Source organism: Typopeltis vanoorti, chromosome 4 (assembly GCF_054136105.1).
Source record: "Typopeltis vanoorti isolate ZY-2024b chromosome 4, IOZ_Tvanoo_1.0, whole genome shotgun sequence".
Lineage (NCBI taxonomy): Eukaryota > Metazoa > Arthropoda > Arachnida > Uropygi > Thelyphonidae > Typopeltis > Typopeltis vanoorti.
Window position 1 is genome coordinate 124,173,475 of NC_143552.1, and position 27,053 is coordinate 124,200,527.

A 27,053-nucleotide genomic window follows, 5' to 3' on the forward strand; every position below is an offset into this window, starting at 1 on the left:
TCAAGGTCTGGGTGGATTGATACAATATTGAAGTGCCTTAGAACACCAAAATGTAAAATGTTAAAACAGTGGAGTCCTAAATGATAATTTGGAGGAAAATTGTTGACAGGAGGTATAATGGTAATAGTGTAATGTTTTTATCTAATACACTGTCATATCCCGTATCCCCCCCCACACACACACCCTTTAGGGTACATATCAGGAATTTGATGATCAAATTCATAAGAACTTGAAAAGACTGCAAGGGTTCTTGCATCATGAGGCATTCTTTTTAATTCATGCTTTTGCCAAAGAATGGTAAATAAAATAATTCCTGTGCTCTGCATGTAGAGATGTGGTTCACTTTATGTGCATATGCTGTAATGAAATGATGCTTATAGTGAACTACAAAAAAAGACACTGCTTACGTCATGGAACCAGTGTTATTTTAAGCTCACTGTTGCATCACAAAAGTCTGGATCTCATGATAAAGTTGCAATCCATGTTACAAAATACCACTGCTTGGAATAATCCTGTGGAAAGTACTGCATGAAATTTATTAGCATTTTGTGTTAAAAGTAAAAAAATAAAGATAAACTGTAGCTGAAATCAGTAAACAAAGGAATTGGGATATCATAGAGTGATGACAGAACTGTACGATATCACACAAAGGATTAACAGGAACCATACATCTTGCATACAAAACAACATGAAAAATTTCAAAACTTAAAACAGTAATAGGAGATAAATTAAAGATGCCAAGAAATTATATTCTTGGTTTAATCCTTTATTCAATAATAAGAAACAAAGTTTGCACGTGAAGTAACTACACGACTGGGCAACTCTTATATATAGGCTAATGACTTCACGTCGCTTGCCTTAGTATCTCATAATGCAAAGCAGATATCCTTACTGACATGCATAATGCTATGCATTATGGGAAGGGTTACTAGATCAGTTTCGACCTTTATTGAGAGATCTATATATCAATAAAGGTCGAAACCGATCTGGGTAGTGATCCTTTCCATAATGCATAGCATTATACACGTCCATAAAGATATGTGCTTTGCATTATGGGATACCAAGGCAAGTGATGTGAAGTCATTAGCCTGTATATAAGAGTTGCCCAGTCGTGTAGTTACTTCATGTGAAAACTTTGTTTGCTTACACTTGGATAAAGGATTAAACCAAGAATATCATTTCTTGGCATCTTTAATTTATAGCATAGCCAAGTGGAAAAACTTTCAACAGTAATAGATGTGTGTGTGTGTGAGAGAGAAGACTGAAAGAGGTGCATATATTTAGTGCAGTTTATTTCTGTAACTTAAATATGTGTGTATTAAGTAGCATTGATTTCAATAAGTGTCAAAATTTAAACATTTTGGATTTTCATTTTTATGATTTCAGTCTCTTCAAGTTCTTTCTTACGATACAAAATAAATAACAGAAAAAACTCACGTAGAAAGATTATTTAATAGTATAATTTTCGCCTGTGTGTGTGTCACAGGCATCTTCAGTACATTAAGCTCAAAATTAAACACTAACTGACAATTCCAAAAAAGCGCCACCTAAGTAGCTGGTGTAAGATAACTAAAAAGGTCAATAACTTTCCTAAAAAAAAAAAAAAAAAAAATTAATACAATAAAAAGTTAGGAAAGATTAGCTGATTTGTAAAGTACTATGTCCCATAAAGGGGATAGACGTAAACCGCCGGATCTGTTTTAAGTTAGGAGAATGAAGTAGAGTTTCACGTTTCTTTATAAAGGCGTTCCATGAGAAACTGACTTTTGTGAAGAACTCTTGTCTTTCTCCAATGAACTCTGTGTCTAGTGAAGATGGCATGTTCACTAGACACTTTCTGAACATGCCATCTTCACTAGACACAGAGTTCATTGGAGAAAGACGAGTTCTTCACAAAAGTCAGTTTCTCGTGGAACGCTTTTATAAAGAAACATGTGAAACTCTACTTCATTCTCCTAACTTAAACAGATCCGACGGCTTACGTCTATCCCCTTTATGGGAGATAGTACTTTACAAATCAGCTAATCTTTCCTAACTTTTTATTGTATTATTTTTTTTTTTTTTTTTAGGAAAGTTATTGACCTTTTTAGTTATCTTACACCAGCTACTTAGGTGGCGCTTTTTGGAATTGTCAGTTAGTGTTTAATTTTGAGCTTAATGTACTGAAGATGCCTGTGACACACACACAGGCGAAAATTATACTATTAAATAATCTTTCTATGTAAGTTTTTTCCGTTATTTATTTTGTATCGATATGTCTACTCATGGTATACCTCTTTTAAAACTTAGTTCTTTCTTACGTTTCCCATTATTGTTTACAATTCATACTTTTTTTATGTAATTGTTTTATATGATTTACAGTTGTTGAAAGCTTTTTGCCTAGTTATCAAGCAAATTATAATAAAAAGTTTATTATAAGTAAATCGTAATACCAGAGCTGAGATTTAATTCTCAACTCTTGCAAAGTATCAAGAGAGTGGAAGAATTGCAGAATACTTCCATTGCATAAAGGAGGCTCCAAGACTGCAGAAGTAAATTATAGAACAATCATATTGATCTTGATAGTGTGGTTAAAGTATTGAGAAAGTTGGTTAGATAGAGAATTTAGGAATGGTGGATAAGAATGTGATACTCAGAAGGAATGAGGCAGTATTAGCTTTGTGAGCGGTAAATCTTGCCTAAGTAATTTAACATTTTATAGTAGAGTGACAGCTAAGTGGTATAAAGGGAAATGGCTACACAATGGTACTTCTAGATTTTGCAATGGTATTTGACAGGATTCTATGTGGAACTCTATTATGCAAATTGGAATGGATTTGTAATATGGATACAAGGATGGCTGATGGAGAGATATCAAACAGTAGTAATGGAGGCACAGGCAGATTCCATGATAATGCAGGTGACTAACAGTGTGCTGCAAGGCTCTGTACCTTATCACTGCTGTTTAATTTGCACATAAATGATTTGAAGGGAAATATTCAGTTGTTTGCTGATAATGCAAAATTGGGGAGCACAACAGTTAATTGAGATGATGCGCAGAGCTTGTAGGATAATTTAAAGGGGGCTAACAGTATGGGCTAAAGATAATGGCTGCTAATTTAATCTGGAAAAGTGTAAAGTTCTTCATTTTGAGATGAAATTATTACAAGCTGTGTACCACATTGAGGGAACTGTACTCCAGGAAATTGATGAAGCTAGGAATTCAGGGCTGATAGTCGATAGTTAATGTTCATCTTATGAACCAAGGTAGCCAAGTAATTGAGCCAATTACTTGGCTATTTTATCAGTTTTATATTAGTTTTTTTTTTATAGTTTTATATTAATCAGGTAGCTCATAGGATTACTTGATTATTGAAGAAACACTAAAAAGCAGATATAGGGAAATTATCATTCCATTTATAAAAGCCTTGATATAGCCACATCTAGATTACTGTTCTCAGGTCTGGTCATCTGGATTGCTTGCAAATGAGGAAAGGGTGCAAAGAATCCAGGGATAAGTGGTTTATGGAATACCTCTGTGGGGATACATTGAAGGTTTGTTGGCTGCAAAAGTTAATCAATAGATGGAAAGAGAGGATATGATAGAGGCATTTGAGTTACTAAAAGTTTTATAAGACTGATGCAGAGAAATATTTCTGCATCTCAGGTGTGACCCTTTGTTCACACAGGGTCACACCTGAAATTGTCTAAGGATATGGGTGTGTAGTCTAAATTTTTCACTTGGAAAGTGGTAAATGAATCAAGTAGGTTGCCTGAATCTGTTGTGCATTGTCTGTCACTTAGTTCAAGGAAAGAGTATAGCTTGGATCTCCTGCAGTATGTTCTTGCTTTTTTATTTTATGTATAGAACTGTAAAAATATAGCTATCTCTCCTCCCTTCCTCCCTCTTTTTTAACCTCAGCACATTTTCTGTGCCTTTCAGTTTTGTACAGCAATCCCCCCCCCATCCATTGCAGATACGTCCCAAGACCCCCATTGGATGCCTGAAACTGGATAGTACCAAACGCTATATATACACAGGGTGTCAACATTGAACCTTCCTAGTTTCAACATGTTACTACTACTACTTGGCATAAAAATCCACTTAAGTGTATGGACCATGGTGTCAAAATTGTAAAAATGAGAAGGAACACTCACCAAGTTTTTGTAAAAAAAATTCTAGGTAAAACTTGTATAGCCTCTGGAATGTATAAATTAGGCACAGTAAGTGATTAACAACAATAACTAATAATAAAATAGAACAATTAGACAATATACTGTATTGAAAGTTATGTGAATGGAATCTTAGCAACCTCAGCATGCGATTTTTTTCTTTCCTTATGAAGTCGAGATTTCGCTTAAAGGAAGCACTTTACAGCTTCTCTTTGGCATATCTGAATTGCCATCATCACTACTCTTGTGCTTTGGGGACCATTATTAAGTAAAATAAGGGTTACTTGAACACATGCACTGTGATAATCAATCAGATAACCAAATCGGCTAATAAGTGACTAACAGGCAGGTAGCATATTCAGTACATCATGGATATACTTGATAAAGGGATGATTAATGTCCTAACCGGGACAGTGCCAGATTTCCTCATTCTACTCAGAACAGCACACAATTTAAAACTTATGAATTGTTTATTTCTGCAATTTTCCATTTAATATTTTCGGGGTTGACTGCAGGTAACTGAAATTGCAGAAAGCGAACCACGGATAAGGGGGAACTAGTGTAGTTGTCTCAATGAATATTTTTTTAAAAATTTGTATACCTACTACTAGATATCTGTTTTGAAAACATTAATACTTAAAATCATGTACTTTACATTATTCAGAGTTCGGTTTTGTTTGAGTTGTAAAATTCAGCTCTAACAATTATTTTAACAGTTTCTAAGTTATAATTTTTTGGATTGTTTTAATTTGACATTAACAAACAGAAAAAAATAAAAATAAAAAATAATATGTATATATATATAGAGAGAGAGAGACACACAGTGTGCAAAGCAATAATGAGACTGAATTCAAATAAGCCAAAATATGGATAAGGAAAATATTTTCTTACTCATCCCCAAAGGGACTAAATATACTTGTTGCAGTATTCATTCATTAGAAAATTAATTTACTATAATGGTTAGTTCTGCTCTCACATTCTTCTGAATATCATAACCATATCAAATCATTATCCTTTAATTCTCATTTTCAACTTGAGATATAGAAAAAGTCTTCTTGGGTACCAGAAATGTGCATGTTGATTGCTGCTTGGATATATATCCAAGATCCAACTGTATGGTTGGATCTTGGATAATCAAGCATATATATACAGGGTGTTCGGGATAAATTTGACATATTTATAATTAATTATATTTTTCCGTAAGTTACATGTATTAACACACACTTCTCTTCATTTAAAAGTTTGGACCCTTCTTCATTCATATACAAGATGTCAGAAAGGATGGATAGCTGGAACCCACCTGAATCATGGAAGAGAATAACTTGTATCATGATGATTCGTGCCCGCCATCAAAATAAGGATATTACGACTGCTGCCCAATGCTCCCTGAATACAGTAAAAACAATCAGGCATGAACTAGAGACTTGCAATGGTGACTACGAGGATGTAGCAAGAAGAAAGATCCCTAGCAGACGATCTGATTGCGTTCGTACAGCAGAATTCCTCGCAAATCTGCAGGAACAGGTGTTGAAGAACCCTGGCATTGGAATTCGGGCTTTGTTCGTGGAGTTGCTAACTGTAGTCAAGCCCTGGATAACAAGGGTAGCCAATGGTAGGCCGTATGTATGGCAGCAGGATTCGGCCCCTTGCCACACCTCTGGGAAAAGTCAAAAATGGTTGTCTGAAAATTTCTACAACTTCACCAGTCCAAATGTTTGGCCTCCAAACTCCCCAGACCTTAACCCCATGGATTATTTTGTATGGGGCGCAGTTGAAAAAGACACCAATCGCACTTCCAGTAATACAAAAGCCCAGTTAATGGATAAAATTAAAACAGTTTTTGCGACCCTTCCCAGGGAGACTGTAGCATCAGCTTGTTCGAGGTTCCGAAGCAGAATTGAAGCTGTGATCGATGCTAATGGTGGTTATTTTGAGTAAATCTTGTTGATAGTATTGTAATTAACTCTGCCTGTAATGTTTTTTTGTCAATTCATTAAATTTAATAGATACAAAGAAGATTTTCTTTTTCCTTACGAAACTGTCAAATTTATCCCGAACACCCTGTATATATATATATATGCTTGATTCGTTCTACTAAACTTTTCAATATCTCTAAGTAGTAATTACTGGTTACAGTCTTCTTCTGGAGAAAATTTCTTTGTGATGAAAGAGTGTGATCAGTGTGGTTTGAACATGCAATTTCTTAAAATGCACTTTTTATGAACTTGGTGATTGGCTCGCTACACTTTATATTGGTCTCAGGATCATACCTAAGCACCGATTCTTGTTCCAGCAATAATGCTGTTTAGGAAACCATGTTTGCAATCCCTGTTTGAACCAAATGTTCACAAGCATCCAGTCATTTGAGATTTTTCACATCATGCAAACTGTTAATAATTAGATTTATTTTTATTTAGAGATGTTTGTATAGAGGATATTATCATTTTCGAACTTTTTTTTTATTATTTTCCGAGTGTACCTATATATGCAAAGAGTTCACTCCGATTGGTGCAATGACCTCCTTTTTTACTATTTCTTTCAGAATCCCAAAAAATCACTGACTCAAGACCAAAATACAAAATAAACACATTTAACAAAAACAATATATATATATATATATACACTTCAAACAATATTACATAACTAACTACAAATTTAATTGGATCCAAGGCCTTTTTAAAAATAAACCTGACACTTAAGACTAGATTAAACACTTTGTTTTCACAATGACAGAATGCTCATAGCCAGTTTCTTTCTCTGTTTAAGGCTCTTTTCCGAAGATATATGACTTTATTCTTCATTTCCACAGGATCTTTTCTCATCACTCATGTAGCACACATTAATTCTTCCTGACTCAATTCTGTCTACTTTTCAGTAGAAATAATAGTTAAATCCGGTGTCCTTAAGACAGATGAAACTTCCTAATCAGTTTTCTCGAATTGATATGATATTGCTTTAGAACATAAATAGCAATTTCTTCTTTTATTCACTAATGCTTATTGACAGTCTTAACTCTTCCACTTTAAAAAACTCACAGTTCTATGATTCCCTTTTCAGAATCTACTACTAATTTTCCAATAGCCTTTCCCCGAATATTCCTTTTAAAACGTCTATAGCAATATTTCCCCTTTTAATTATCAATACTTATTCCACTTTAAACTTCATAGTTCCACGATTCCTTTTTCAGAATATACTATTAATTTTCCTCCAAATCTAAATATCTGTCGACCTGTGTTCTAATTTTCTCTCCGAACGCTGTCTTGTTTACATTACCCTGATACTAAACGCATTTCTTGTCAGCTGTCAATCACACATCAAACTTCTCGGCGAGTATTTGCACTCCATGGTAAGTGAGAAACTAAATATAATGGCTAACAGGTTGTCTTCGATAGCGACAAGAGAATGTCTTCAAAAAACACAACTTAATATTTTAAACTACAATAAAATTGTTTAAAGTAACACAACTATTAAAATTCAGTAAATACATAAAATTTTTAAATGCTTTACATATCACTTTGACAAAATAATTTCAATAACAGGCACATCGCAAGTGCCTACAATGCGTGTTACTATACTAAAACTTATAAACATTCTAACATAACCAATACATAAAAATATTCAGATTTTTAAATTATGATTATTTTTTCATCAGTTTCATCTTTCTCTGAAAATTTTTTTAAAAAAAAATTTACAAATCTTTAACCTTATTTAACAAACCTTTAATGCTTATTCCTATATCCTAAATAATAACGTGATTCATGCTTATCATTATTTACACTCTGCGAATCACTAGTTTCAGAATCATCTGATGCTAGAGATAATTCAGAATTTTCTTCTTCCAATTTACTATACTTACAAATCTCATTTCTATTTTTCTCAAATATTTCATTTAAACTACTTGAATTATGTCCTAAATCTACAGAATCATCACTATCAGAATCAAATTCTACAGGTTTCTGAGATTCTTTATTCACTAAATTAAAGGTATTTTCACATTTTTTTGGTTTGTTTAACCCTAAGTTAACCTGTGATATTCTGCTATAATTTCATTAATGTTAGTCAGTTTGATTATCATCACTCTTACATTCTACATTATGTGAATTATGTACTTTGGAATTTCTAAAATTTCCTGCATTAGGTTTCTCTTTGATAGCAGAATGAAAAGCAGATCTGCATGCAAATAATGCTTGAGAAAGATATGCGTCCCAATCATTCATTTTAGTGTTTGCCAGATTGGAAAGTATTTGCTTTATATTTTTATTTAGCCTTTCACACATAACATTACACTGTGGGTGGTAAGGTGTAGTAAAAATCTTCCTAACGTTGAGTAATTTACGTAACTGTAACAACAGTTCAGATGTGAAATTTTGCTCCTTGATCTGAAAGTAAGGTCTGAGGAGTTCCATATCTACAAATTATCATATTCAAGAACTTTCTTGCAATAGTCTTTGCAGGTTGATCCTTCATTGAGACTGCTTCAGGAAATCTAGTTAGCATATCTATAGCTACTAGAATGTACCTATTGCCTTTTTTAGTAATTGGCAGTGGACCTACCACATCAATGGCAACAGCCTGAAAAGGTCTAGTTGGGATTGGAAATGGTTGTAATGGAGTTTTCCCCCCTGAAAGGGGATCTTATTTGGCTCTTATGGCATGATTTGACATATGTATGTCACTCTTCATACCTTTCCAGATATAACGATCCTTTATTCTTTCCCAAGTTCTAGAATATCCTTGGTGTCCTGCCAAGTCAGAATCGTGGAAAGTGTACATAATCCAAGGAATCATTTGATTTGGTGGCAATATTTTCACTTTCAACCTTCCATCTTCCATTTGTCTAGATGAGAGTAACCCATCATTATCTAAATGTAAGTTTTCTAGGTTTAAAAATGTGTCCAGTTGAGTTCCACCTTCAATACTACCTCATAAATAGTTTTAAGTACAGGATCATCTTTCTGAGCTCGGACAATCTTATCCTTTTCTAAAATTTGTGAACTAGGTTCTTTATTCTTTTGTGTCTCAATATTAAACACTTGATCATTATCATCAGGGTGTTTAAAATCTTCAGCAGATTGCTCTAATTTTTTCTGCATATTTAAAAAATGTTTCTACACTTTCACTACTGTCTCCTGAGAAAGAAGGTATTACTAAAGTTGGATTAACAAATTTAAAAAATTCCTCATCTTTAATTGAAGAAACTTCACTACTAGAATTGCCAAGATTTACTTTCTGGATTCTAAAATAAAGTTAAGTCATAACCAATCCTGTCAGTCGACTGCACCATTGTTAATAATTAGATTTATTTTTATTTAGAGATGTTTATGTAGAGGATATTATCATAATATCAATCCTTATTTCTAGCATTTTTTTTTAAATTTTCCGAGTGTACCTATATATGCACAGGGATTCACTCCGATTGGTGCAGTGACCTCCTTTTTTACTATTTCTTTCAGAATCCAAAAAAAATCACTGACTCAAGACCAAAATACAAAATAAACACATTTAATAAAACAAAAACAATATATATATATATATATATATATATATACACTTCAAACAATATTACATAACTAACTGCAAATTTAATTGGATCCAGGGCCTTTTTAAAAATAAACTTACACTTAAGACTAGACTAAACACTTTGTTTTCACAATGACAAAATGTTCATAGCCAGTTTCTTTCTCTGTTAAGGCTCTTTTCCGAAGATATATGACTTTATTCTTCATTTCCACAGGATCTTTTCTCATCACTCATGTAGCACACATTAATTCTTCCTGACTCAATTCTGTCTCCTTTTCAGTAGAAATAATAATTAGATCCGGCATCCTTAAGACAGATGAAACTTCCTAATCAGAGTTTTCTTGAGCATTGCTTTAGAACATAAATAGCAATTTCTTCTTTTATTCACTAATGCTTATTGACAGTCTTAACTCTTCCACTTTAAAAAAACTTACAGTTCTATGATTCCCTTTTCGGAATCTACTACTAATTTACCAATTAGCGTTTCCCCGAATATTCCTTTTAAAACGTCTATAGCTCTATAGCTCTATTTTCCTTTTAATTATCAATACTTATTCCACTTTAAACTTCATAGTTCCACGATTCCTTTTTTGGAATATACTATTAATTTTCCTCCAAATCTAAATATCTGCCGACCTGTGTTCTAATTTTCTCTCCGAACGCTGTCTTGTTTACTCTCCATTACCCTGATACCAAATTGTCAGCTGTCAATCACACATCAAACTTCTCGGTGAGTATGCGCACTCCATGAAACTGGTAAGCGAGAAACTAAATATAATGCCTGGCACGTTGTCTCCGTTAGCGACAAGAGAATGTCTTCAAAAAACACAACTTAATATTTTAAACTACAATAAAATTGTTTAAAGTAACACAACTATTCAAATCTGGTAAGTACAAAATATTTTTAAATGGTTTACATATCACTTTGACAAAATAATTTCAATAACAGGCACATCGAAAGTGCCGACAATGCGTGTTATGATACTAAAACTAATAAACATTCTAATATAACCAATACGTAAAAATATTTCAGAATTTTAAATGATTATTTTTACAAAACAATCTGGAACAAACTTTGTGCATATTTTTTCTGTGTCTGTGATAATTATGTACCTATCAATTCTTTATTCATCGTTTTAACTTCCTTGCATTCTCAGTATTAATCCGCAGTCACCTGCTGCTAAATTGCTCACTTTGTCCACCAGTTTGGTGCTGCAGGTCACTTTTGTCATCCCTTTCAAGGATCCTCTGTGTACTCTTTTTAAAATGCTTAAACTATCAAAATGTTTGTGTTCCAAACTGAGCCATAAGCTATTCATAACAGGAACTTTTCCCCAGCTTTATGCTAAACTTAATTCACTTGTTTAATTCTTTAGTTTCTGACAGTGACGTGGGACACAGTGCACAAAGAACATCTGTACAAAAAGCAACAATGTCAGCTGGACTGGATTGGCAGGACTGTCATGGTCACACTTGTACTTCTGTAACCTTCTCTCCTTGAACAATACTTGCATTAGATTTTATAATTGTCTCATTTATGTGCTTATTCACTTGCAAGTACAGAGTCCATCAAAAAATGTATATACACTTCAGCAAAAGAAAACCTATATAAAAATTGTAATACTAAATTTATACAGACATCAAGGGATGAATACAAGTTACCTTTGACTTCTACAATTACATGAGGTGCTCAAAGTGGTTACCATTAGCATCCAGGCACTTATTATTATGGCAAACTGCTGCTTGGCAATGTTGGCCAAAGTGTCCAGTGGAATTGCTGCGAGTGTCATTTCAATTTCTTTCCAAAAGGCCACCAGTGTAGCTGGTTTCTATGATACGCTACATACTTTAGAGTCCCCCATAGGTAGAAGTCCAAGAGTGTTAAATGAGGACAACGTAGGGGCAGAACTCAACTGCACCTCTTTGTCCTATCCATTGTCCCTGCAAACTCTCATCGAGGTAAGCTCTCACATCTCGGTAGTGGTGGTGTGCCATCTTGTTGGAAGAGTATTTGATTATTCCCATAAAGTGCATGAATGGCAGGTAAAATGGATGTGCGTAGCATGTCTAATTACACTTGACCAGTAACAGTACCTTCAAAGAAGAATGGCCGTATTAAACCCCTAGGTGACAATCCACACCAGCCATTGAGCCCCAGTAAATTGACTGCCTTGTCTACATGAACGTCTGGATTTTCTTGAGCTCAGTAGACACAATTATGCTGATTCACTGTTTCCATTGTCTACATGAACGTCTGGATTTTCTTGAGCCCAGTAGACACAATTATGCTGATTCACTGTTTCCATTAAGCTTAAATTATGCTTCATCAGACCAAACCATCTTCCTCACAGACTCCTCATCCTCATCTACCATGTGTTGAAACCACTCACAATACTGTATTCTTCGATCAGGATCATCTTCATTCATTGCGTGTAATAATCTTGGGATGTAAACTTTCCATTTAGTTGCATTAAAAATGTGCCTTATACTTGCACTGCTAACTCCTGTCTCATGTGCACTTTGTGTTGTAGACTTCTGTGGCGAGTGTGTAAACTGTTTCAACACCACAGCTGAGGAAGTAGGACTTGTTATGAGGCATGTTGTGAGGCATGTTGGAGGTTGTGTTGAAAACTCATGCCTCCGTCGTTAAACTTCAACAACATTCTCAAATTTGAAATGCCACTTTAAAATGGTGTTACATTCCTCGAAAGACAATCGTGCCTCGGCCATTTTGTTTGACTGTGTCACGTATTGATGCTAGTATTCGTGTGAGTAACAACATCTTTTGAGAGAACATCGTACTACACACTGCTACCATAATTCAATCCAACTTTGTTTTGATGGACTCTGTATATGTTGCATCTCATTTTTACAGGATGTACATTCTTTAACACAAATCCTTGTTCTTCCAGGAATTTGCTCCTTCAGATGATGAATTATTAGCCTACAGGAAAGGAGAGGAATGGGATCCAGAAAAAGCGAAAGAAGTAGCCAAGCAAAAAGTAAGTTTGATTTCTCGTGAAACTCTAAATTACTTGTGAGGGTGTTGCAATACCTATACATCTTATAAGATAATGTCATCTGTTAAGAGATGCAGCCAACAAATTAACCTTTAAAAATTACAATTTTGACTGCATTAATAATTTTTAGTTTTAATTAGTAAAACTGTCATGTGTATGTTTTTCTGGAGATTAGTGGTAAAAGTTGCAATTGGGAAAAATAGAAAATCATCATCAAATTCCTGACATGTATCCTTAAGGGTTTACAGGATATTATGATAGTACTACATAAAGGCCTTACATCATTACTAACTTCTTATCAACAATTTTCCTCCAAATCAATCTGTTTATCTGTCAAGACTTCAACATTATCAGATCTTATATTTCTTTCTTCTAAGGCACTTTTTACTGTATTAATCCACCTGTATCTTGGTCTTCCTCTGGATCTTTTTCCTTCCAACCTGGTGGAGAACACTTGTTTTGCTAATCTTTCCCATTCTGTTTAAGTGACCATAATTCCTGAGATTAGCTCTGCTAACACATTCCTGGATGCTAACAATGTCAAGTTCTTTTCTGATATCCTCGTTTTTAATATGATACTGTCATTGATGCCATCAATTCACTCTCCTAATCTTTCTCACAACTCTCATATCTGTGGTCTCTAGTCTTTGGTCAAGTGTTTTTTATTTCTAACCCAGCTCTCAATCCACAAGTTAAAATTGGTTTGAACGCTGTGTTGTATACAGCTGATTTAGTGTTTTGACTAAATTCCTTTTTATTCCATATAAATTTATTCAGTCGACTTCCTACCATACCAGCTTTGTTGTCTATTTCCATATTTAATTTACTGTCTTCACTAAAAATTGTGCCTGAATTGTCTTTACTAAAAATATGTAGAACAAATAATTGATCTCCCAGCCAATCTCATCCTCGTATCTTATGGTACTACAACAATGCAAATTGGGATAATCTTTGTGATTTCTTTCTCTCTTTTTCATGGTCTAATTATTTTTTCCACTCTCCTTATTCACTTTCTCCAATCAAATAACTGAAATTATTCTTACAAATGAGTGCCTTTATTGCTCATTATTCCTCACAAGGAATGAGTTCCTTTATTCCTCATTTCCACTTAAAACCCCCATCCCTCTATTCAAGCCCTTCTTCTCTGACAAATGTGCCAAAAGCAGTCTAAGACAAAAATTCATCATACATTCAGTGACTCAGAAACTCTTTCCTCTCACTCAGCTTACACTGGAGCCTGTAACTGTAAAAAAAATCAATAATGCATTCCAAATCAGACTTTGTAAGGACACAGATGTATTAAGGTTGCCTCCTGCTGAAATAGCAGTTATGTCTTCTGGTCCCTTCTGCCAAAACTTCTGTTTTATCTTGTCCCCCTCCCCTCTCTCTCTCTCTCATGTTGATATTGGGTAGAGTGGTAACATCTAAAAATAATGCAGACCTCTTGACGTCAGTCTTTTTCTCCTACTCATTTACAACACCCAAGGCAAATCTCCTTCCATGATTCCACTAACTACCTTGTAGGTAGTTAGTTGAATCTCTGATATCTCTCATCAAGAGGATATCAGAAAAATCTCAGTTGCTTTGAACACTAATAAGTCTCCTAGTCCAGGTGATATCACTCCAGTTGTGCTTTGGAATTAACATCTATCTTGTATTGACTATATAAGCTGTCATACTCACCTGGCATCTACCCAATACATAGAAGCAAGCCTTTATCTAACCTCTCTAAAAAGGGAGATAAGTCAGCCATCATCCTATCATCCCGCTGCCTTCACCTCAAGTGATGGAGATCATCAGCAGTCAGATTCTTCAATGTCTGTAGACCCATCAGTGATCACCAGTATGTATTCTGCAATTCTCATTCTTCAACACACTTCTTCACTGACCTTACCCACCTTTAAGACACAGTCCATGAAAAGATATGGAGAAGGTCACGTTGTTACTCTTGATATTTCCAAGTCATTTGATCATATCTAGCATCAAGGTCTTTTCAACAAAGCTACTGTCTTATGGTCTCCCTTCTGTCCTTTGTGATTGGATTGACAATTTCCTCACATTTTATCAGTGCTGGAGTGCCCTAGTATTCTCTACTCTTATATCATTACTTCTCCTCCTCCTATACATCATTCTCCCTCTCTCAACTTGAAATCTTATCCATAGTTTTGTTGATAGTTCGCTCCATTTCTCTTCTTAGTTCAAGAAACCTTGTAGTGCTCAAATGATTCAAGCTTCAAGATCTTTCATAACCAATACCTTAAAACACTTATCTCCTCATCACATTCAAGTGGAGTGAGGATGATCTATCGAATTTAAATGCTATCAAAACATAATCGTCTCTTATTGCTCAGAAGAGAACTACTATTTCTATCCCTCTTACTTTTAATAATGTTCTAATTTCCACTAAAGATCAGTTTCCCTTCTTTTGCAGATTTTCACTCTAGCCTATCCTCGCATAAACATATCTCACATCCCTAGCCTCCTTGGCCTGTAAAAAAATTTGGTATTCTTTTCCATTTAGAACATTACTTCTCTCTTTCTCAACTCTTAACACCTCATAAATCCTAAACTCATTCAAAATAAATCCTAAACACATGCAACTTTAGAATATTGTTTTCACATTTGGGATTAGTGCATTAAAAACATCCCTAAAAATTCTTGACAGAAGAGGACAGTCCACCTGATTGATAGCCCCCCTCTCTCACAGGCTTCTTCCCCCCCCCCAGTCACTTTCTCATATTAACTCTGTGTTTGCATTATGGCTTTTTTTTCATATAGGTACTTTCATGAGCATTGTTCCATTGAACTGGTCACTACCATTTCCTCTAATCATGTAAAAATACAATCTGCCATTGGTCAAAATCATTCACAGTTCATCTTCAGACATATCAAACCAAATTCTCATCTTATGCCTTCATTCCATATAGCCTTATTCTTTGGAACAGCATTCCACAAAAATTTTTTCTCCAATGATGCAATCCCCATCTATTCAAGAAATTCCCTCTCTCGTGTCTGTTGGTGGGGGTAGGTATTAAAAATCAGGAATGTTTTAAATTTTGGACAATACAGAATATAATTTGGCTAACAATCTTCCAAACCATTGAATCTTCATTCATTCACTGCCTAGTTGATACCTATAAACTGAGCATAACTCCAAAATGTTTGGACATTACATTGGTACTGTAGCTCTGTTTGGTTTGCATTTTCTTTACAGATTTTGTTAGGGTGTCCTTTTGTTTATCTGCCTTTGTCAAAGAGCTAGGACTTTCAACTACTGGAACAACATCAGTGGAAAAAAGTTAGGGACTAACAGAAAAATTGCAGAAATATCATGCTGATATTGGGTTAAGTGAAACAGGTAAGATCCTTCTAAATCATAGCTGAGATGTTATCGTGTGGATCAGGGAGCATAGGAAGAAGCCATAATATTTGATATCAAACATGAAGATGAAATTCTTGAATGTTGGCAGTATCAAGTAGAGTGATGTTTGCAGATTTTTCCAATTGGGAAGTTGAATTCTGTGACTTAGTTGTGCTTTTATGCCCATCTAAAGTTTGACTGGTAATGAAGAAAGAGCATCCAACATAGAAATGTAAAACTGTTTCTTCTTAAAAGGAATAATTATATATATATATATATATCCCCACCATTAGTCAGGTTTGAGTCACTGGTTGTCTAAATCAGTTACTCTTTACTTTGTCACAGTGACATGTCTTGTTTGTGTATACATGCATGTACTCCAGATGATTTTAAGTTATCATTCAGGCATGATAGTAATATACATAAATTGTGTCATAATGAATGCCGAACATGTAACATCGAAAAGAAAGGATTTGCAATCATATGTTTACAATTTGATTCATTGCCCTTAATTTATACATATATGGTGTTGGAATAAAAATTTTGGATTCCTACTTTCTTATTCACTGCTAAGGAAAATTTTTATCTTCAAATATTTTAACTTATATGGTATTCCAAGTAAATGTCAGAGATGCAACAAGTAATGTTACATTGTACTACTGCAGTAATGTCCATAGCTCTATACTGCAAATCAAGTAATTAAAATTGTCCTTTGGACATGTGGAACTGCAGAGCCAGTAAATATATGGGAAATGGGCATGGGATGTGGAGAAAAGCATCAGACTTGCATATCCTGGAAATTGTTTCAAGAAAAAGCAAAAGGAAAGAATTATATAAAGAAACTACATACCCAGAACAGATGAATAAATTGAGTGGGGATTAAACGAGAGTAGCATCATCAAGCAGGAGTATAGAAAAAAAAATGTTTAAAAAAAATAAAAAAAAACTGAGGAAGTATAAAGAGAAATGTGATTGGCAGTCATGTAAGCAGTAAAAAGTAATGGCAAGAAGAATGATTGACCTGCATAAGGGGGGGGGGGGGAGCAGAATCGGATTATGAGAAAAAATAAGCCTAGCATTCCAAAGAAAATCTCAAGGAGTGTTTTTACCATGGTACAAGTAAAATGAAGGATTCTTATTATGGAAATATAACTTAAATTAATATATATATGTATGAATGTGACAGCTTCAGAAGAAATAGTTGAATTACTTGAGTGATTATTTTGTGAGGGTGTTATCATGCAAGTAGAGCTAATGTATTGGCTAATATGATAGGTTTAATGTGAGAATAGAGTTAGATGAACTGTTTTGAATATTAAAAAACTCACTGTGAAAACAGCCATGGGATATCAGCTCATGAGTTATGAAAAAGTGCAAGAGAAATGGCATTGTCCCTGACCAGCCTGTTTGTCCCAAATGACTTCAAAGCAGACAGAATAATTTGTTACTTAAAACAGGCTCTAAGATAGGGTTAGAAAATTCAGTAATGAGCGAATAGGAATATGACACTCGAGGAGGGGGGGGGGGATAGTGATTACTTATTTTCTGTGATAAAGTAGCAAGTTGGATAAGGGAAATGGCTGCACCACAATCATTTTGCTAGCTAGTCTACAAAGGCATTTTGACCCTGTTACATAACTTGGAACAAATGGGAATAGATATGAAGCTGGTGAAATGGATAAAAGGATGGCTTAGTCCATCAAAGAATCGAGTTTACTCAAAAAACTAATAATAGCCCTCTCTTCCTAGATTTCTTTACCTTTTTTTCCATATGAAAAGAAAGGGTAAAGAAATACTCTTTTCTTACAGTTTTCAGTTTACAGAAATAAAATCAGTACAGGAAGATAATAAATTTAGTTTAATCCTTTATCCTTTAACAAAGTTAAAGCACCTGAAAGTATCTTCAGGACTAGGATAAGGTGGTATAACACTATTATAGTCTAACCAAGTGAAAAATAAACTTTAAACATCTTTCTGTAAATCCAGAGTAATTTAATAAAAAGATGGCACACCATTTGGCAACTCCTATAGGTAGAGATGACCTTGCTAATGCTTCTGCCTGGTATCTCCACTTGGGCCTGGCTCCCACTGAAGAGACCTCAATAAAGGTCCAAACTAGACTGGGTAGTGGCCCTTCCCTTAATGCATGACATTATATATATCTGCAAGGAGATGTGTTTTGCATTATGGGAGATACTGAGATAGGAGTGATGTTAGCTTGTACCAACTTACCCCAGTCCTGAAGATACTTTCAGGCGCAAACTTTGTTTGCTCACACTTGGATAAAGGATTAAACTAAATTTATTATAGTCTAACCAAGTGAAAAATAAACTTTCAGTACAGGAAGATATATTGATGGTATATTTTATTTTCTATTTATATATATATATATATATCACAGAAAACAGGTAGTGATAACATATTGGGAAAGAAGTAACATTGACATATTTTTTAAAAGCTTGAGGTAGATATTATTGGTGTTGATGTACACTTTGTAAGAAAGACTGTTCTAGAGAACAGAGGCAGATAGAATAAAACATGAAGAGGGGAAGCAAGTTTGATGATTTTGCACTAGTATCACTGCCTGTAAAGGGTTGTTGCATACTTGTTACTTGAGTTTTAACAGGCAGTGGAAAGTAGAGGAATGATGGGTTGACTGTTTGGTAGAGCAGTGTCCATGGAAGTATCTATAGAAATGACATAGAATTGAAACAGGCTATCTGGGAAGTAGTGATTGAAGCAGGTCGCTCACTCATATGTTACTTGTATCATCCTCTCCTGGACAGCATCAAGAATTTTTAGGGCAGTTTTTTGGTGCACCAGCTCAAACATGAACGTTATTCAAGGTTGGTTGACTTTGAGATTTGTACAGAGTTAGTGGACTGGGAAACAGATCTCCAAAGCATTCTTAGATGGATAAAGAAACTCCAAGCTATCCACCATGACATGCAGTGATTGACCAGAAAGAAAGCTAGCTGCTCAGTTATAGAGGATGGATGACAGTAGATAGACTAAAGGATGGCAGTTTTACTGAGCAGGCCTTGGTGCCAGAGGTAATCAGTTTCTCTGGAAATTTCAAGAATAAAAGCACAGTAGATTTGAAAATTGAGACATAAGTGGAAGACATTATAATACTAAATAATTACAAAAGTCACTTATGTAAAATTGTTTATTTGTAGAATTTTTGGCTATGTTTCATTTTACACTACAGAAACATACACCACAGGAAAATAGCCGTGCACACACACACAAAAAAAAAAGAGAGAGAGTAAGCAATAATTAAATTGAAAGCACATATATGTGCTATTGACTGCAAGAGAAAAACTACATCTGCATTAATAGATATTAAGAAATTAATTAATTATAATTTATGAAACATATGAATGGTGAGTATTATTTAGGATAACTTCCCAAAATTGAGAAAGTTTAAGGCAATCATTTTTGTTAAGGATTGTGAAACACAGCTTTATTTATACAGTCTTTCCAGAAGAGAATAGCTTTTTTGTAGAACTGTGATATCATTCCACTGAATTCTGCATTTTGAAGTTAAGGCATGGCTTACTAAACCAAATTTATTGGGCTCTTTAAGCAGAATATATTCTTGTTCTTCAAGACAAATTTGTGCAGAACAATCTACCCATAATAACATAAACCACAAGAACAAGGAATTCTGTAAAATCCAGGATAAGAAAGAGGAGGATATTTGTCTTTTGGAGTGATAAAGAAGATATTTAGTTTACGAACTGGATGGAAAGAGACTTATAGGTCAATCTAGTGAAGAAGACTTGCTAATCTTTCTGAAAGTCCTTTAACATATGGAAGACAAATTCTGGAAACTTCTTCCTGAGGACTGTTAAGATGAAGGCCATAATTATTGATTATTTTATTAATATTTTTTATATTATATCCATTAGAAATAAAGGTAGCTCTGATAATAGACCAGTCCTTGTTTAGAAGAGAATTGGTTGAACATGTTTTATGTGCTTTGTCAGCTAGAGATTTGACTATACCATATTTCTGACAAGGGTGATGATGATGTAAGTTAGAATCGACATATTTACCAGTATAAGTTGGTTTTCTATATACTGAGAAGTGTAGACTGCCGTTTGGTTCACATAGAATGAGAACATTCAGAAAAGGGAGGCAGTTATCTTCTACTTCCAAAGTAAATTTGATTCTTAGGTTTACTGAATTTATTTTCTCAAGAAATTCATGAAGATCAAACAAAAAGGTGGTCCATAAAACAAAAACAGCAGTATATCTGTACCAAATCAATGGTTTAGGTGAAAAAATGTTGAGAATTTGTTCAAAATATTCCATAAAGTAAGTAGCTATAAGTACACAAAATGGGAGACCGATGACTGTTCCTTCTGTCTTGTACAATATATTCTGACAACTGAAGTATTCTGAATTAATGACAAAGTCAAATTAATTTACAGTATCAAGAAGAAAATTATTATGAAGTAATTCATTTGTATCAGTCAGATGGATATTTGTAAAGAGTGAGACTACATCAAAACTTATTAGATCTGTGGGTTGTAAGGATAATCCTGAAATTTTATTCTTAAAATCTATTATTATTTTTTTTTTGGTTTGTTTTTTTTATGAAAGAATCAGAGTTTCCTGTAGCAGAGAGAGAGAAGATTAGATAGGTATCTTGAGTGTTTATAAGCCAGTCATCCTATACAGTTCACTATACATCTTAACAGAACATTTTCTTTATGGAACTCAGAAAGACCATAAAGTCTAGGAGGAAAAGCATAATGAACTTGTAGCCTGTTTATGGTTTCTTCATCACAGGAATAAATTGATTTATTGATTTGTACTTGAGTTGGGTCTTTATCAGTGCTTTTGTAAGTAGCATGAACTCAAAGTAGAAGATTAAGTTTTCTAAAGTAATTGTTCTTATCATGAACAACAACTGCTCAACCTTTGCCAACCTTAGCATTAGCTATATTCTTATTACGTTTTATCATGAAATTCATTTTTCAATAGATGGCTTTGAGGAGATGTTGATTTGAATAAAATATATGCTGACTGAAACTTAATTGTATATGAGCGGAAGGGTATGAACAGGAGTAGATGATATTTGACCAGAAATGCTGAAATATGGTGGTATAAAAGTCTTACAGTGACTGCACTGCATAGTTCAGAAAGACGAATTCCCGATGATCGGAGTAGAGCTCTCATAGTACCCATATATAAAAAGGGAAATAAAACTGAATGTGAGAATTACAGAGGTATTCCCCTACTGAGTGTTCCTGGCAAGATTTATGAAGCATACTTGAGAAACAGTTGAGAAGAATTATGGAAGAAAGGCTTGGTGAAGAACAAGCTGGATTCAGGCCAAATAGAGGCTGTCAGGATCAGATCTTCACTTTACGACAAATAGTTGAGAAAGCATGGGAATATAACAAAGATCTGTATTTAAGTTTTGTTAATCTGGAAAAGGCATATGACAAGGTGCCAAGAGAGAAGCTATTCAATACGCTACAGTTATATGGTGTCAATGGGGCATTATATCAAGCAATACTTAGTCTTTGTTTGAGTTGTACATCAGCAGTTAGAATTGAAGGAAGTACAGGAAGATAATTTAATGCTAAATCTGGTGTGAGACAAGGATGTACATTATCCCCTCTGTTATTCATTATCTATATGGATCACATTATGAAGGAAAGTGGTATTAAACATGATATCAGAATTGGAGATGTTAATATCAGCTCTTTGCTTTATGTGGATGATGGTATACTTCTAAATAAATCCGCTACAAGTTTGCAAGATTCCCTGACTAAATTGAATAACTGTTGTAATAGATATGGTATGAAGGTCAGCATTAAAAAGACAAAGACAATGAAAATAGGTAGAATTGTTGAAAATGTCAACTGTGTTTTGAACGGAGAACCTGTAGAACAAGTAAAACATTTCAGCTACTTAGGCACAATTTTTTTGTGAAGATGATAAATTAAATATGGAAATAGACAACAGAATCAGTAAAGCTGGTATGGTAGGAAGTCAACTGAATAAATTTATTTGGAATAAGAGAGAAATTAGTCAAAACACTAAATTAGCTGTATACAAGACCGTGTTCAAACCAATTTTAACTTATGGATCTGAGAGCTGTGTCAGAAGTAAAACACTTGACCAAAGACTAGAGACCACAGATATGAGAGTCCTGAGAAAGATTGGAGACGTGAACAGATGGCATCAATGGCAATATCATATAAAAACGAAGATATTAGGAAAGAACTTGACATTGTCAGCATCCAGGAATGCGTTAGCAGAGCTAATCTCAGGTGGTATGGTCACTTAAACAGAATGGGCGAGGAAAGATCAGAAAAACAACCAGAGGAAGACCAAGATATAGGTGGATTGATACGGTACAAAGTGCCTTAGATGATAGAAAATATAAGATCTGATAATGGTGGAGTCTTGACAAGTAACAGACTGATTTGGAGGAAAATTGTAGATAGGAAGTTAGTAATGATGTAAATTTTTCATGTAGTACTATCATATCCTGTACATCCCTTGAGGGTACATGTCAGGAATTTGATGATGATGAACGGAAGGCCTTTATCTATGCTATACATAAAGTACATAATGGGAATGGTTTTGGCAGCTACAACATAATCTAATCTGATAAAACTGATATTTCATCATTGGATAAAGGAAGGCCTGAAATATTAATAACAGTTTTTGAGAAGTTAGTCTGGTTATTTGCTGCTGACATTGGCAGAGGTTGGAGACTAGCTGCCTACCAATTTCCAAAAGTTAGTGCTGAAAGGGTTTGGGTATAATGACATACTACATACTAAACGATTCTGTGCTTCCAACTTTATGATGACAGCTTGGTTAAATCTCTTTCTTGTATCAGCAAGACAGTGCCTCCTGTCCACAGAGTAAGGTCTGTGCAGGAATGGTTTGATGAGATGGGTGTTAAACTCAACTGGACTGCACAGAGCCCTGTTATAAGTCTGAAGACTGTTACAGTAACAAAGGGTGGACTAATTCTGTATTAATGCCTTTGATATTAAACAGAGTTGGGATGAGCAGTAATCCTAATAGTTTTGATCAGGATGTGTATACACACACACAGTAATTTCTAGATTAATGCAGCTAATGTACCAAGAGAAAACACATCTTATACAGAATTGCTAATTTAATATAATATTCCATACAAAAAAAAAAAAAAAAAAAGAGAGAGAAGTTATAATTGGTCCATGGACTTTAAAAATATTTTGTAAATTTTTTAAACCACGTTTTTTTACCATTTTAACTGCAGTATATTGTAAAGGAGAATATAAATTAATTATTGCAATTCAAAGTTTATTACTTACAATAGAAAATTATTCATTTGAGAAATATTTCAATGGGATAGTTTGAACCATTTTTTTCTTTCGTTTTTCTTTGTGTGCATTTGCAATAGCAGGTAAAAGCCTTCTTCAAGCAAGTAAGCTGTTCTTGCTTACTTTGCTCAAAGGATCATTTCTAAATTGCCAAATGTCACGTCAAATCCTTTTATATTTATCTCCTTTGCCTTCACATTTTTGTCCATTTTACGATCTTTGGCATCTATATCCATGTGCATGCCCTTCAATTATGGAGGTCATCATTACTTAATTCTTCTGGATGCCATTCAGGTAATTTGCAACATTTATTGTGTCCACTCACTTCATCTAAACCAAACTCTTTTCTGGTGTTAGTTATGTCTTCAATAACATTATCCACTTGCTTGCGAAAACCAGCAAAATCATTTGCACAAGGTAACAAAAGATGTTTCCAAATCTCATATTGCTTGATGTCACTTCATTGCCATACTTCATAATAATGTTGCATTTGCTGGTAAACACGAGCAACCAGCACGTGTTCACGAGTGACTGGTGGAAAAAACTGAGGTGGTTTGTGTATTGTCATTCATTTTGTAGACGGATTTCATGCATCATCACTAAATTTTATTAATGCAGTGTCTAACTACAGTTGGTTTATTTTTTTCAAATGAACTAACTCTAACCAAACACCACATTAATTGAATTTAGACCATGTTTATCAAGACTCAGTATCAATTTATAAACCTGAAATTAATTCAAGAAGTGCACTAATTGAAACTATGCAAATCAAGGGATTACTGTGTATAGACATGACAATATTGGAATGTTGACCATGATAGACAAATCTCACTAATTCTCTTTTGGAAGAATGGATGGTAATTACCACAGCAGCAGCAGCATACCACAATCCAGTAGAAAGCTTTCCCAGATAGATTGAAGACTGTTATAGTAGCAAAGGCTGTTATTGAAGACTGTTATAGTACTCCGTCACTACTTTATTCAGTCACATTAAATCAGTGAACACCTCAAAAAAGTTGGTAATAGCAGATCAGTAATAAATGTAAGCTTAATCATGTAGTATATTGTTATAGTATCCAGTACATTTCTTGAGATTACATATCAGGAAATTGATGATGTGATGATGACAATATACACAAGTAAATTTTTTCTCTGAATTCAAATGATATTATAGCTCCTGATTTACTCATGCTTTTATGAATACATTCAGGTTATTAATTATTCTGTTCCTGATTGATTATTAAAAGTAATGGTTATATTATACTTTCATTTCTGATTGCACTGAAAGTGACCCATTAAAGGTTGTTGAAAATTACGTATTAGATAATTTTATATAAATGAATTGTCCCATTTAAATTATTGTCCAGTATTTGCACCTTATATCTCTATCTTTAATCTACAAAGTGTAAGGTCATATGGTATCTCCATTCTTGCTTATAATCTGTATGAGGTGTTCTTGTGGATCACCTATAAATCCATCCATTATTAACTATTATATAAGTTTCTTAAATCATAAAAGCACAAGTAGTTACTCTTTTGCAATTTTATTTTGTGCATCTAGATTTGCTCTGAACAAACCAGTCATTTCTACAGCAGTCGGTGCATGTCACTCCCTTTTGTTTACTTCCTTGCTTCTCGCATGACTCCAGTCACTACTTTATTCAGTCCAGCATTGGTGAACATCTCAGTGAACCTCAAAAATCTTTTTGAATCATGTTAAGAATTTTTATCTTGTATACCAACAATTTGACCTACTTATTTTTACGGATTAAAAGTAAGTAAAAAATAAGGATTTAAAATGTTTAATATCAGCCAGTATCCAGTATATTCAATGAAATAAAATACTCACACATTTTTAATTTTAAAAAATCAAGTTGCAAATGCATTGCATATTTTATGCTTTACAAAATATCATTACAAAATTTACAAAATGGGGTGCTTAAAGGTCAAAGCTGTATAACTGAGAGGAGACCTCCACATAGCCTTTAAAGGAATGCGGAGAACCGACCAGGGCTTCTGACCTAATGTCCAATCCTCACCTTCTTGTGGTGCACCCTGTTGGGTATCTATTTTGATACTGAACGAACGAGGATGGGCTGGCAATTTGGGATTTAGCCGACCAAATTGTATTCTTATTGGTTAAACCAAAATAAAAAATGATGGTACAACATGACAAAATTTCATGCCGACTGGGGCGTCGCCCGGTTAAACAAGGCCCCCGTTGTTTTTGCCAGGGAACCAGGGCGAACAGCGAAAAGTCAGCTACTGGAACAAATCTGAAAACAAACCCCAACTCAACATCACCAGAGTTAAAGATCGGTACTATGAACGTAAGAAGCCTAAATGGCAAAGAAATGGAGCTAGCTGAGGAATTAGATAAGTACCAGATCGACATAATAGGGGTGACTGAAACAAAAAAGACCAAAACTGGTGAGATCTTTCTGAGCAATAAATACAAAATGTTATATTCAGGCAATGACAATCAAGGAAAAGAAGGAGTAGCCATAGTATTCAACACAAAATACGAGGCTAATCTTCTTGAATGGCAGTCAGTCTCAAGTAGAGTAATGTGGGCAAATATGAGAATGGGTAACTGGACAATGAGACTTATTTGTGCCTATGGTCCCACAGAAGGTTCTACTAAGGTAGAAGTGGAGGAATTTTTTGAGGCTTTAGAAAAAGCAACTGACACAATGAAAAAGGAAAAGTTGGTCCTTGTTGGGGATCTAAATAGTAGAGTAGGAAATGATTGTGAGACATACAAAAATATTTTGGGAAAATTTGGAGAAAAGAGCAAAGCTAATAATAATGGCAAATATCTGTTGGATTTCTGCTCAGGCCATGGACTGGTTATTACTAACACCATGTTCCAACATAAAAATGTGCACAAATTCACATGGAGAGAAGAGGCTAGGAATAAGAAAAGTCTCATTGACTGTGTTATTGTTGATAGTGATGTTTTCTCCCTGGTGCAGGACACCAGAGTGTACAGAGGATTTGAAATTGGAAGTGATCACTATTTAGTCTTGAGCAGGATAAAATTGAATTTCATATTGGAAAGAATAACATGTAAGAAAGTTTTAAAGCGAATAAAAGTTGAGCAGCTCTCAGATGTGAACTGTAGACTAAAATACAGAAATATTATTGAAAAGAAAATGAAAGAGTTTGAGAACAGGAATCAAACCTTGGAGATTTAGTGGCAAACTCTGAAGGAAACATTGATTGATTCTGCCAGAGAGGCATGTGGTGAGGTTGTGTGCAAGGATAAAAAAATCAGAACTCCCTGGTGGACACAGGAAGTTAAAGAGGCAGTGAAGGAAAAGAAGAAAGCATATCAAAAGTTCCTGGCAAATAAGTCAGCTTTTACTCTTACAGAATACAGAGACAAATGTAAGAAAGCTAAACAGTGTGTAAAACTAGCTAAACAAAAGTCATGGGAGGACTTTGGCAAGAATATAGAAAATAAATATCAAGAAGGTGGCAAAATATTCTGGAGGTTGTTGAAGAAGCTTAGGAATGGAGGAAAGAGTGCTGTAAAAGGAATTAGAGATGATAAAGGTGAAATGAAAACAGGAGAAAAAGATATCCTTGAAGTATGGAGTAATTACTTTGAAAAACTGCTAAATGAAACAAGCAGTGATGACAGCACAGTGATAA

At 34.4% G+C, this 27,053-nt stretch overlaps 1 protein-coding gene across 2 annotated transcripts in view; it reads left to right on the forward strand.

Annotated features, from left to right (window-relative positions):
- Nucleotides 1-27,053, forward strand: part of LOC150107652 (sperm-associated antigen 7 homolog) — a 129,621-nt gene that overhangs the window by 49,701 nt on the left and 52,867 nt on the right. The window contains exons 5-6 of one of the 2 annotated variants that reach the window (XR_016548254.1): nt 12,585-12,674; nt 24,958-25,170. Coding sequence is in view for 1 of the 2 variants with exons in the window: in XM_090391985.1 (XP_090248111.1) it covers nt 12,585-12,674 (90 nt within the window). In the remaining variant the exon portion in view is untranslated. The remainder of the gene's footprint in view (nt 1-12,584; nt 12,675-24,957; nt 25,171-27,053) is intronic. The other variant, XM_090391985.1, reaches the window with a different exon arrangement.